The following is a 14,089-nucleotide window of genomic DNA, read 5'->3' on the forward strand; positions in this document are numbered from 1 at the left end:
GGTCCAATAGGTGAAACGGCATAAAATATTCACACAAATCTGGAAACAAGGGCAGCCCTGCTACAGTTATAAAGTCACGTAATGCTTGAAGATGTGCTCCCTGTGTGTCAGTGTGTGAGTGATATGATGCGATGGCTTGTGTACGTGGAGGCGGTCCACACCTTGCTCTTCTCCGTGTTCAGCTGCTTGAAATGAAGCAAACCCTCCTTGGTGGCGTCACAGAAGACGTCTGATGAAGAATCTCTCCTGGATCCCGAATCTTCGGATGACCTGTCCCCCCCCGCCTGTGATAAGAAAATAACATACATTAAAAAAAAATAAAAAAAAAAGTGTTTTGATAAAGAAATAAAAAATATAGAGAGAGAGACTGATGTTTATGATGAAAAGCTAGAATGGTACAGTCGTCAAATTTAAGGATATCAAAGGACGTAAATACAGAGAAATAAACTTTGAATTAATTATTAACCAGCAATGCCTGATGTTGCTTTTACACCTGCTATTGTTTACCATCAGATATTCACCTTTCAATGGGAGAAGTTTTATCTTTTGGGTGTGAGCTAACGAGCTGATAAAGCAGCAGGATGTGCCAGTCAGCCGAACACAGCTGGCAGCGTGATAAAAAGAAATAGGGATTGAACTCACCTTCCTCAGATTCTTCAGACCAGGTATTAAAGACCTCCTGAATGGAAAAGAAGAGGTCATCTTTTAGGTAATTTGAACGTTTTCCCCATCAGGATGGATATAATGGTTATTGTTTTTACTCCTATCTATGATGAAGCCGCTGTGGGTGTAAGAACTTACCCTATGCCTTCTCCCCGGTAGTTATCCAGGCCTTCGTCATACGACTTGGACCGTTCTGTTTTACTACCAGAATCTGACTCAATGACTGTGAGACGGAGAGAATCTGTTAAGAGAAGGTGAAACAATTATTTGTAACAAAGCTCAGTAGCTGTCATAGGCCTAATGTTGCTGCTTTGACGTGAACATACCTTGGTCATGTGACAGATGGCGTCGAATGAGAGGCGACAGAGAGGTGGGGCTGGGTGGGATGGTGGTGATGACGGGCGTTCCACATATAACAGCAGAGGCGGGGATGTGTGTGCAGTCCTGGTCGGTGCTGGGACTAGAGGGTTCATCTGAGGACAGGAAGAGAGCAATGAACTGCATTAATGAGGCGTCGGAAAGATCGGCAGAAATGACTTCCCGACTGCGAAAAACATGTCGGAACAACGACTGTGAAAATTGCCGTTGATATGAGTTGACGTCATATTACGCAGAAACATGGCAGATGAAATTAAACGCTGGGTTGATGGTTGCTCCCATGTCATTTGTAATATGATATTAGCTTGTACCCGTTAGATACTGTCCACCTCGGTTATTTACTGAATTTATTTATTAGTATTAACCCTCATAGAAAAGTCAAGTAAAGCAATGTTTGAGTGGTTTTAGGGAACGCACTGCAGCAGCAACACGTTTGGGGCAAATGTAAAGCTTCAAACTGTTTCAGCATACTTGGACAGATAATAACAAATCCTCTTTGTGGCGTCCATGTTGTTTCGACTTAAAGCTCATGAACACACCAAAGTCGGAACTTCCCAACTTGAGAAATGGGACAATCCGAGGAGCACATGAATGCACCATTAGCTGCAGGACAACCAAACACGGAGCATTTTAGGTTGAGACTGACCGTTAGCTAAACCACTCCCCCAAACAGAGATTGTCCAATCATAGCTTAGTGTAGCTTAGCATAGCTTACTTGGCATTTAAAGAGTTTAAAGAGTGTCTTTTTTATAATCTTTTGAAAACACAAATGCAAAAGTGTAAAGAATGGATTCTCATATTTGGCTAAATAGCTTGCTACCAGCAGCAGTTACTGAACCCATAGAGACATCTTTATCTAGCTAGCTACATTAGTTTGTCGTGTTACATACAGTGCATACAAAAATAAATAAAAACCTTCATGACTATCAGATCCACTGTGTAATATTCTAATTGTGTGGCATGCTCTTTATTATTCCAGCTGAACTCCTATAAGACTGTGGCATAAATTCAGATGTAGTCTGCAACAGGAACTAGTTGGTACATTAAATTACCCAAAAACAAAGTCTAATCCATCTCTGCTATATTCACTTGAATAAACATTTCAGCACACGGCAATAAAACGCTGATAATGGCGCACGGGTCTAAAGCAAAGCGATGCAGACAGAAACACCTTTCTACTGGCTGACTGCGTCTCTGTTCCGATAAGCACCTTCCCTATCCAATAAACACAGCAGTAGCATTACATCATCACAGACACGGCCGTGTCATAATGTCTGATATGCAATATCAGCAGGATGGCAAGCCCTAAAAACAAATGAAGAGACGCGTATACGATGAATCATATCAGCGACTGTGGTGATGCAGGTGAAACCTAATGTAGCACGACCAACATTAACACTCTTTTAAGATTAAATTCCTGCCAATTCACTGATACAAATCTTTAACTTTCACAACAGATTTGATATGAAACATGTGATCTGCTTGTTGGTTGTGTACAGATGACTGCTGTGAAATCGCCCTACCCTTAAATACACTTATTTGCTGTGAAGTGAATAAAAAGAGATAATACTATTCTCACATCTTTTTGAGATGGTTAGCTTAGCTTAGCATAAGGACCAGAAACACAGGGAGGCAGCTAGCTAGAAAGTAACCCCCTTAAAAGCACGACTTGTTGGCTTTTGTATGACACATACAAGACATAACATGTTAGTGAGCTTTAGAAGTGCTGGTCGGTGGATTTTTATAATCTTTGGACAGAGCCAGGCTAGCTGTTTCCCCCTGCTTTCAGTCTTTATGCTAAGCTAAGCTAACCAGCTGCCGGTTGTAGCTTTATAATAAAAGCACAGACATGATATCTCAGCAATAAATGCATCTTAGGTCTGTCCAAATATGAAACTTCAACCATCTGACATGATCAGTGTGAAATAAGAAAACGTTTTCGGGTTTTTGCCTTCTCAGCACATCACATGCGTCAAACACAGAACACTGGGAACAAGTGCTGAAATCGTACACACACAGGTAAATGCTGCTGGAGGAGGATCTGATGATTAAACACCTGCAGGTTCTGGGGCACGAAGAAAAACACAAGAGCTGCTCTTATTGGCTGGTGACGAGTCACCGATGGCGACACAACTGGGGATGCAAAATCGAGTTCAAGCTTGTTTTGGTTATGTCAGCCGATAAGTTGGCAGAGACGTGAAAAAACATAGAAAAAACAATACTTAACTTCTATTTTGTGTATTGTTCCTTTCTGGTAAATACAGAGCTCCACTATGATGCATTTGCTTTGTTAAGAATGCATTCAGCTTTCTGAGGAAAAACACAAAAAAAGGAGGATTTCTCCTCATCGGGGGAACGTGACATTCTGCACGTACTCTAGCAGGACCACTTGTGCTCTGTTCTCAGTACGTGTTTGGCAGACACCTAATGTCCAGCAGTTGTTCCCTTTATTGTTTGGAACTGTACTACGAAATCTAATTGAAGCCGCAGGAATGCTCTTATTTCTCCGTTATGTCACAGTCCATTAGGACCACGTTCTTGGGTTTCTCTTGCTGAACAACACAAGGGGGAATATGAGCCAATTCGGGGAGTGGGGGGGGGGGGGGGGGGGGGGGGGGGGGGGGTGTGTATCGAGTTGGAGAGCAGCTCTGTGTCTGAGTGTGTGTGTGCTGCCCTACTCAGATGCCAAAAGGGTGGTTTGAATACATCATGGTTGCCTGCAGTACAGTGTCACACTGTCACATAATCACACACCTGACTCCATGTCACCCCGGGCTCAAAATTCAAATACCTATATAATGCTGGGACTGTAACTTGAGTAAAGTACATCATGCCTTAAATAAATGCCTCTGCCTTTATGACCGAGGACGAGTGGTTTCACGGGTAACGTGCTAAATTACATAGAATAGTGTTCGTTTAAGGAAAAGACAAAGAGCCTAACAAGCAACAGAAGCCCTGGGGTATTCCCTGTAAGACCACCGTTATTTCTGGTGATCCACAGTATATTCACGATGACATTAAGACACAATAGATGTCCTTGTAGTATGATGAGTGAGGCTACAGAGGCTAACACTTGATATTCACTGCCGTTTTGTGATTGTATTGTATATTGTACTGAAGCAAAAAGGGAGCTTCGGGTTGTTTTTTGGTAATTTGGTTCCCACAGAGAGAGGGGCAACCACACTTATGTCCCCACTAATATTGAACAGGAACACCAGATAGGCCACCTTAAAATGTGGATCTTAAGATAGGATATTAATGCAACTAAGAGTATACACGACTGTGAACTCTCACCAGTTCCACATCGCATGCAGAAAATAGCATTCTGTATATCTGCCCTCACTGCCTCCAACATGCTATATGCAAAGTGCACACAGACACACACCCACACCCTCTCATTTGCATCTGGAGCTGAGTTTTCTCTCCTGATACTGATTATCTGAGCATGTAAAACCGCTGATAGAATCACACAGTGGACTAACCCATGAAAAATAATGCCCACTTTCTATCTACTATATATAAGGGCTGGGTATCACTTTAGTTTTTCCATAATAGAAAACAGCACTTTTTTCATCAAATTGAGGAATATAAACCTGTTTTTCCACAAAACGTTCTTAGTGAAACGAATAAAATACTTCTTAATGCATCCACATGTATCGTTGTCTTAGCACAAGCAGCTGTAAAAATACCTTCCCTAAAATAAAACACAGTCTAAAGTTTCCTGATTTGCATACAGCCTTTCCTTATTCAGATAAAGGAATAAATAACACATCAGTATGTCTTGCCAAGCATATGATGCCGACTTGGATACTTGAAGCAAAACAAATTTTGGTCTGAAGACAGAGATTAGACCTAGATTGGTCATGTCGTTTGCTATCAGCTCATTAAAAGCATGGTGCCACTTGGTATAATCTCTACTTGGCTGAAGAGTCTGCCAAGCTTTCATGTATAAACATGCTTTGTCACTCACACATGCTGTGTCATCATTTCTTCACAGGACTCACCCTTGTCACTGCTGTTGCTGTAGAAACAGGAAGAGTTTAAAAAGAAGACGGTATGCAGATTAGTGCAGTCTTACCTATGAAGGGGATTGAATCCAGGGAGTCGTCCAAGTTGTTGGAGCCAGACTTGTGCCGTGCGTCTCCAAGCCTTCTCAGATGCATCTCCCTAAAGCTGTCATTAGACGTCCAGCACATCGCTCCGTCCACAGAGCCTGCCTTCACTAATGGCGGGGACTTGTGAGTCACTCCTCCCTGGTTGTCATTAACAGCTAGCACATAGGACGGAGGGCGGATGTGGGGAGCCCCAGAGTTTTTGTCCCTTCTTAGGACGACGACTGTCGCATCCGGTCCTTCTACGCCCTCTGCAAGACCGCCGTTAGTCCGTACAAGGGCGCTGGTAGAACTGGAGATCTCTCTGACTTTTGGCTTTTGGGTAACAGCTCCATTAGTGGTGGAGGAACCAGAGGAAGAGGCAGCAACAACTACACTTTGTCTCTGCAAGGGCAGTTTAGAGGAGTTACCAGAGCAAGAGGAGGACCTGGCTGCCAACCCAGTATCTGACCTGCTTTCCATTTTCAGACTGTCAGACCGGCCTCTGAGCTGCAGGTGCAGAGGGGAGGAGTAGCCCAGGTGGTTGCCCACAATGTTAGCTCTTTGGTCTTTAAGAGGGTCTGTGGTTCTACTGGAGGATAAGGCAGGTGAAGGGTCTGAGATGGCGTTTTTAACAGGTAGGCGCGATGGTCTCATTATGACACCGTCTGTCCTTGATGTTAGCACAGAATCCGTCGTAAATTTAGTAAACACAGGAGCAGAGTTTGATAATCCACTTCCCTCCTGTCCAGTGAGACTCCTGTTCAGATGAGGTAAAGCTCTCAGGCCTGTTCCCTGCCTGCTAGCCCTGGCGTCCTCTCCACGACACAGCATCAGCCTGTCCTCCAACACCACCCGGTCTGCAAAGACAGCCAACGCTTCTCCAGGCTGCTGCCCCAGGTAGTCGCAAGACCGCGCCCGAGGTTTGGGGACTCCTGTGGGGCTGGAGAAAGGCAGAGCATCCTCGGAAGCACTCCGAGGCCAGTTCCTGATTGGTGTTGTCCTCTCTGCTCCACCTCCAAGCCTCTCTTGGGAGACGCTACGTAATGGAGTCACTGCAGTGCCCTTGCTACTTGCATCCACCCAGCGGTCGTTCGAGGTGCTTCTCCGTCTGTGCTGGGAGCCCAGCGCCCCTCTTTGACTGGTGCTAGGAGGAGGCGGCGTACGTTGCTGGGCATAGGCGGAGCTGGAATTGGCAGCCGCACGCAAGCTGTCCAAGCGTTCCTGGATGGTGCGGCAACCATACGTGTGCAGCCTCTTGGCGTCTATGTAGTCTTTGTAGGTGGTGTAATTTTTCCAGTCAATGTTCTGGTGTGGAGAGGTGGAGGGGGTTGTGGGAGATGGTGAGTAGTGGTTGGCGCTGGGTGAGATGGCGGTGGAGAACCTGTCCGGTGAGGCAGCGGTGTCCCGTACAGCTGGAGACAATGTGTCAGGATAGATAGGACCAGGTCTTGATGACGGGGAGTAGACCGGGCTTTCTGTGGGACAGGATGAGGGGTACTGCAACTGTGCACCCCCAGGTACTGAGGGAATAAGCGGTCTCGGTCTGGCTGAGCCGGAATCTGCTGAAGGACTGTACCGGTTTTCCTCTGTCCTGTGGCTTGGTCCAGCCCGAGCTACCCGGGACCCCCTGTCAACCGGATCAGGAAGCATTGCCGCTGTTCTCACATTCTCACTACAGACACAAACCACCGTCTGAGACTTTGACGTCTGTTGGGGCGGAGGAGATGGCGTGACAGGGATTTCAACCCGGTAGCTCTTTTCCGCGGCCCCCCCTCTTCTTCCTGGTCCCTGAGCCGGCCCTGGGGGGGTCTCACTGACTGCGGCGGGCTCCGATGTCTGAGCCATGCCCGCGGCCTTCACTTCTATCCGAGGGTAGCATATGGGAGGGGGCTCGGGGATGTTCTGGGCATTTCCGCTGTACGCATCATTTCCTTTGAGATATGCATCCTGGGAATACGCCTGCAAGAGATTATAGGACATTATGTCACTTCGGTTGCTGCGAGGTTGGAAAGCTAAAATAGATCACATTGAACCGGGAGAACATCACACCCGACCACGGACAGGATACATTAGACTTAGCTTGAAGACTTTTACTGAACAGGGAGTGCTGTAGAAACTAAAAAAAAATGCTGCAAATGCAAATACGAAGACTGTTTTAGTTAGCCGGTCTAGATGATGAATTTACTGCAACATCTCACTGATGACTTCATCTGTCTTTGCCATTACGGCTACAATATCTTACGGTATCGACTGCACCACGACAATGTGGTTGCTCACATCTTGAAAGCGGAGATTGAATGTTGATCCACGAGTGTCATTTATTGACAAGAGTTTCTGTGCGAGCTGATGAGTTTATCAGCAAGACAAACCGCGTTACTGAATTCCCTCCAGAACTCTGTAAGTGACAGAGAACTGAAACCAGCCTGTCTATAACAATAAAATAACAGCATTCTAAACGTAGACACAGCGCTCCGGTACTTTTCCTCCTAAACAAACACACTCTGCTTCAGTTACAGTTTCTCAATCATTTCCTAGGAGACTGCAAACAAAATGTTACAGCATGCCATGATACAAATGAACGGCCCTGAGAAGTAACAGATGTGAGAGAGTGGGGAAAAGCGAGGATAGCCAGAAAACCTTAATCAGTAGAGAAAGAAGGCTGGAAAGTCCAGAATAACCCCGCGGAGCCAGGAGCCAGGATTAAGCTGGCAGGGGTTTACCCACCTTTGGTACTGGAGAGTGAGCCCTGAGGCATGAGGAGAGGCTGAACGGGGGACGCCTCTGTCTGCCGTTGCCAGCTAATGCTACTTCTGTCAGCATGGCTCCACAACTCTACTGTCACTGTAGCAACTAGGGTTCTTTCCTCGATTAAAAAACCTGAACTGAAACACTGAAAATTAGCTATTTATAACCCTGTGAATGACGGACGACTTCAGACGACTTGAACGCGGTACATTTCCTCATCCCTTCAGCACACCGACTCTTGAGAAAATGAAAAGGGAGAGAGTCGTGGTGTTGGACTTTAATCGATAGCACTCTACCTGAAGTGTCGGCTTACGATTGTACTAACAGCAAAGGCAGCCGCAGTAAATCTGCAGCTCCGTGCCTCCCTCTGGATTTGCATTAGTCATACAGTTAAATAGCAACCAATTTCCTCAATAGGGAAATCACAGGGCAAAGTGCCAGATTATTTGTTTTTCCTGTACACACACCTTTCCCTCCACCTGAAACGCCAAAAAAATAACCTGCATATATGAAACAGTACTCATGCTGCAAAGAGGAGGAATATATTAGGGGGTTTTAGGGATTTGCCAGCGGTCTGCAAATACGAGCTCTAAAGGCGGTGAAACATGTCATGAGAGCTCTGAAGCAAATGGAGAGTGAACTGAAAAGGAAAGTGATTAGTGAGTATAGTTCCCCTTCTTACCAGAGCAGTGATATCCCTGGAAAACTGCAGTCCACAGGTTAGAGAAGGGCAAGCAGAGAGAAAAAACAGGGAGTAAAGAGAAGTACACAGTTGAGCATCGAGAAACGAGACGCCATCGATGGAGGCGAGACAGGCAACTTCTCTGACTTCAGCACCGGCTAAAAATACACTCGCTGAGCAGAGGCTTCAGTTGGAGTGGAAGAAGAAGAAGAAGAAAGAAGAATAGAGGTGAACTTCTGGTTTCCTTCTCAGACCTGAATGTCTTCTGAGTTGCTCTTCATCCCCATTATTTCCTCCACCCCACAAACCCAGCTACAGTTACAGATTACATTTGGTGAATGTGTTCTGCTGGCTCTCTCTCTCTCTCTCTCTCTCTCTCTCTCTCAACATACTCAGCATTTCTTTCCTTTGCTCTGTCACTCTCACCTGCTCACTGTGGTACCGCCCCTCCCCCTCTCTTGGTGGCTCAGCGGCTCCTGCGCTACAAACACACGACTACGAGCCTCTTTCATCCTGTCCCTCATCGGTTAGACGCCGCTCTATCTGTCGCATCGTCACTTTTGGGTGAGCATAACGGCACGCTCGCCTTCCTTCCTTCCCTCACTCACTCACTCCCATAAACAGCGAGCAGAGAGGAGTCAGCTGATGGCAGCTACACTCCCTCTGGTAGCGAGCGGGCTCAATGTCTCCCAAAAAACAAAACAGACAAACATGAACACATTGAAAAACATGGACACAGACACATCTACAGACACCACAGTGAGCGTTGTCCACTCATCCTTGAAACAGCCCAAAATGATCTCTTCTCCTCGTATGAAATGGATAAAAAGGTCACATAGTCAGCGTTTGTATCGGTGTGTATTCTGACATTTAAAGAAATGGCTTGATTGTGATTCTCACATACATGTCGTCTGAGAACTAACTCATATCACATCTTGTATTCCACTTTCCTTCAATTAACAGTTAAAACACCCAAAGACTGTGTTAGGCAGATCCTAACAAACTGTAAAGTGAAACAATCCGTGGTTGACGTTGAGTTGAACTTTTCCTGAATGAGGAGAAAGAGACAATTGCTTCATTGAAACCCGTCAGCCTTGTGAGGGTTCAGACTCATTCCAAAACGCCAAAAGCAAGTTTCTGTGGCTTTTTTGGTGAGCTCCGGCCAAGCTAACAAACTATGTGTGGAATTTAGCAACACAGTGGGAGCCGACTCGGATCTCTGCTCCAAAGACAGAGTTTCCCAAACGGAGGTGAATAACGTGTGGCGACTGGTTTCTCGTCTGCGGGGCTCTGGACCCTGACTGGTGACTGTTTGCCTCACTGAGCTCATCAGCATGACGGGGTGTAGAGCCGTGGCGTGAAGTCTTACTCTGCTACTTCTCTGGTAAGCTCTTTCGGAAACCAGGCCAAGAATGAGACAATCTACGACAGTCTTGATTGATGATCATGATCGGAGATTCAATGGCAGGATGAGCAAGAGGGTGGAGAGACTCCACCTGACACCTGTGTCTGTCAACACAGGTGTCATCATTAGAATTATCTAGAAAGTCTCGCATTATGCCCGTTCTTGCATGGATCAACGCTGTGACTCATTAAATATCAGGCCTCACTGTGACCATGTTTTTTAGATCACCCACTCTTTAACACAGTCCTGTCTGATAATCTGAGTCCAGTAACTCAAGTTTGTGTCCACTAGAAGCTTATCTGTTTTACTTATCTGTTTTAGTTTGGACCGCTGGTCAACATTTTCTCTCTTCGTGAGGGAGTCAGACACTGAGTCGGACGTGACTCAGAGGTGAGTATCGCTTCATAGAAAGTTTAGATTCACATTTTGGGAGAAGAAGATAATTATTTATCTCTGTGATGAGTACAGAGCTCGTTTAGCTTAGCCTGACAACACGGGGGGAAGAAAACCTGGTCCAAAGTACAAAAACACCCCAATAAACAACAGGAAAGTTGGCCAATTAACATGTTGTGTCTGGTTTATTTGAGCTGTAAACAGGCACATAAAAGTCACAAGTTGTGGTTTTAGTGGGTGTTACATGCTGGAACTACTCATTAGTGACCAGGAAGTGCCAGGTTGCCAGGTTTGGTAACATTGATTCTGCACAGAGACAAAAAGCCTGTGCTCACATATCTGACAGCCTGAGCTACAGTCAAAGACACAGCACAGAAGTACTGGTTTTTGTTACTCTCCCTAAAATCACAAATTGTGATTGTTCTGTACATGCACAGGTTAAACAAACAAGATACAGCCAACATACGCCCTTCGTGACCAGGTTGAAAAATACATTTTAATTGCCATTAGACTAACTGGTGTGGTATTAAAAAACGCGTGGTTTTCTGCTTTATAAACTGCAAAGCATTTTAAGCACACTTGCAATATTTACTCATGAATGCTTACCAGCTGCAAAATGTCCTCATCCTTTGGCATCACACAGAGTTCCAGTGAGGCATCGCTGATGGAGAGACCGGTGAGGGGTGGGGAGTGAGAGAAGGAGAGAGAGAAGCTGTTATAACACAGGACTCAATGAATGTGAATGAAAGTTACACTGTGTGCTTGTCAGCGATAAGGAAATGATTCACTCTGGATGGACTGAATGTGCTTTTCCAAAGAAGTTTCACAATGGCTGCGGTTCATTTTCTGTGTTGGTCCACAAACGTGCAGGGGGAGTGTTGGCAGTGAGGGGACATCGACGGGGACCCGGGCATCAGGGTCTGAGTCTTTCTATCTTTAAATAAATGGTAACATTAAATGTGGAATGTCGCATATCGTACCTGTTCTGGATCAGAGCTATGACTTGCGAGTAGGTCTTCCCAATGATGCTCTCTCCGTTCACCTTCACTATCCGGTCCCCTGGAGAGAATTAGAGAATACATTACAAACCTGCTCTTTACTGCAACAGGACAAATAAAGATCTGGACTCCAGTCAATATGGTTATCGACCAAAGAAAACCACTCTGAAGCAGCTCCTTCCAGCACACACATCCGTGTTTAGATCAAACGGAGAATACCAATACGTGTTTATTTGAAGGCCCCGATGTGAAAGATCCATGTCCATTCAAGCCCTCTGAAGATGGCCATCTTACAGGAAGAGAGGCGAGGTGAGTTTAGGGGAGAAACTAGATAATTGTGGGAAAACACTGCCCTCCTCTATCCCAGGAGAGGAGAGCGAACAGATAAAAGCAGACAGTTTAGAGGGCTTGTCCAGGCCACTTAACATTTCCTGTAACACAGAGTGCTAATCTGGCAATAACGCTGACACAGCTTCAGCTGGAAGGAGCTGATTTTCACCAGAAGGGAGTTTGCTCAAGAATTCTTTTTTCTGCTTAAATCAAAAAGAGACAAAGTGGGAGACAGAATCAAGGAGAGGTTGGAATAACAGAGTGCATATTACACTTTGTTCAACCCCCCCCCCCCCCCACGAAGGAGCCATCTGTTATTATGTAACTCGTATCTGTTTTGCCTGGCGGGTCACAAGGAAGTGGAATTACCTAGAGTACAAACGTGAAGAAATATCTTGGCATCAAACGGCGCTTTTAAGGTGAGAGTTAACCGTAAGATCAACCGGTTATCAGAAGCAACGATCTCCATAGAGACTGTGTGTGTGTGTGTACCTGTACAGAGTCCAGCTCCGTGGGCGGGGCCTCCCTCCTTCACTTGCTTGACGAAAATGGTGTCCATTGGCTCCAGACGGTTCCGCTGCCGCCCTGGCAACAAGAGAGCACATGCAGCGAGGCGATTGGTCAAGCACACAGCGAGGGAGAAGAGAGGCAGCGCAGTCAGAACGAGGAACACATCGCACCGCTGCAGCATCGGGGCGTCAGCACACGGGGTTTTTCGGGAGCTTTTCCGCTTGCGTTATTAGTTGCGGTTGATATTGATTTCTCGCTCAAACTGGTTATGAAGTGAAAATATCAGCTGTCAGTAGAGCTGAAACGATTATGCGATTAATCAAACACTTAACAGAAAATCTATTCTGCAACTATTTTTATCATTTATTAATCGTTTAATTCGTTTTTAAAGAAGAAAAATGAGAAACGCTCCCTCGTTTACGGCTCCTCAGCTTACAGTATGTAATAATAAACATATATATAACTGGTCAGCAGATTAATCGCTAACAATAGATTGTTAGAGGAAGCCCTAATGAGCACATGAATTTAGTTTATATGAGTTTATATATATATGGACCTGAAGAAAGAACATGCAAAACGTGTGCAAGTTACTATATATAAGATTCAATACTTTTATTACCATTTCAACATAGCTGTGAAGCGACCTCTTATTTTGTTTGACCAGCACCCAATTCAGTTAGCCAACAGTTCATTATCCCTGAATGTTCCAATTATTAACGTTCTGACTTCCTGTGGTGGAGTTTGAAGCCGAGCGTTGTGGTCCTCGTTCTTAGTGCCTTCTCAGTTACACATTTTTATGTTGTTTCGGACAAAAGCGTGAGGCAAGTGAATAAATGCAGAATGGTAATTGTCAGAAAATAGTGAAAAATGCCAATTCAAATTTCATAAAGCCCAGGACGACGTCGTCAAAACCAAATGATGTTCAACTGATTGCTTCAGCCCTACACTGCTGCAAGATGAATGATACATTAAACAGCTCTGCAAAATGCCTTATTCTCAATCCTGATCGGCATCATTTCCAGATGTCTCACTCAAAACACACACGCTCTTCCTCAGTGGCATTAGTAGTTCCAAGCTCCACGGTTGTATGAAACAACACACAGGGGAAACTAATGCCTCCTCTTCTCAACATATCCCTTTACATCTCAAGCGCTCGGTGCTCCCTCCCTTAATACATCCATCCATTGACTCTACTCTGCTGTCAGATGGGTCCTGAGCTGCAGAGCAGCGAGGAGAGGCCGCGGTAAACAGCCCACAAGGGAGTTAGGTTTCACACGGCAGAGGAAGGGAGAGCACGCCATGTGGTGGGAGGTGTAAGGGGCAAGCTATTTAAGACCAAGTAAAAAGCATGTATAATATGGGATTTATAGAAATTATGCAGATGCAATAAAGAGGGAGGGACTGCGTTGGTGCGTCTAATTAAGACAGCGAAAGACTGTGAAATCGTCTTTCCCTGAGCCATAAGCATCAAACTCAGTCGGCCTCGGCCGCCTCGTAGAGCCCGCAGGCTTTGAGGAAGTGCAAACATCAGAGCATCCCACTGTTACTAAGTGCGCATGCTCCTGTCATGAAGGCCCCGCTTCACATTTACACCGATACAGCGCAATCAAGTGGTGTGTGTGGAGCCCTGAACAGCTGGACCGGAGCAGACGTGGGTTCACAGTGTTGCTGAGGAGCAACTTCAAAAGATGAGGAGGAGGTGAGAGTTGTTTAATGATTAGTTCAGGAATCCAAACCTGGAACATGACAGTCTGAAAAACCTTTTTCCTTCAAATCCTGACTATTGCCAGCTTGAATCTATATGTTTTGGGCTCATGTTGGCAGGAAACAAGCCAACGTTTCCAGTGTGAGCTGCTGAAATGTAATCATGTCTCCTTAGATGTCCTTCTGT

The 14,089-nt window shown here is 45.5% G+C and overlaps 1 protein-coding gene across 5 annotated transcripts in view; it reads right to left on the minus strand.

The window, feature by feature from the left end:
• arhgap21a (Rho GTPase activating protein 21a) overlaps nt 1–14,089 on the minus strand; it is a 71,507-nt gene that overhangs the window by 9,046 nt on the left and 48,372 nt on the right. For 3 of the 5 annotated variants that reach the window (XM_076080792.1, XM_076080793.1, XM_076080795.1), the window contains 9 exons: nt 12,181–12,273; nt 11,341–11,419; nt 10,967–11,021; nt 8,563–8,586; nt 5,120–7,094; nt 990–1,136; nt 802–904; nt 643–679; nt 162–284 (listed from right to left, as the gene is read on the minus strand). In XM_076080792.1, coding sequence (XP_075936907.1) covers nt 162–284; nt 643–679; nt 802–904; nt 990–1,136; nt 5,120–7,094; nt 8,563–8,586; nt 10,967–11,021; nt 11,341–11,419; nt 12,181–12,273 — 2,636 coding nt within the window. Of the gene's footprint in view, nt 1–161; nt 285–642; nt 680–801; nt 905–989; nt 1,137–5,119; nt 7,095–7,859; nt 8,018–8,562; nt 8,587–10,966; nt 11,022–11,340; nt 11,420–12,180; nt 12,274–14,089 lie in introns of those variants that run through there. The other 2 variants (XM_076080794.1, XM_076080796.1) reach the window with 2 other exon arrangements.

This window comes from Anarhichas minor, unplaced genomic scaffold (genome assembly GCF_050575085.1).
Source record: "Anarhichas minor isolate MPS153535 unplaced genomic scaffold, ASM5057508v1 ptg000074l, whole genome shotgun sequence".
NCBI lineage: Eukaryota > Metazoa > Chordata > Actinopteri > Perciformes > Anarhichadidae > Anarhichas > Anarhichas minor.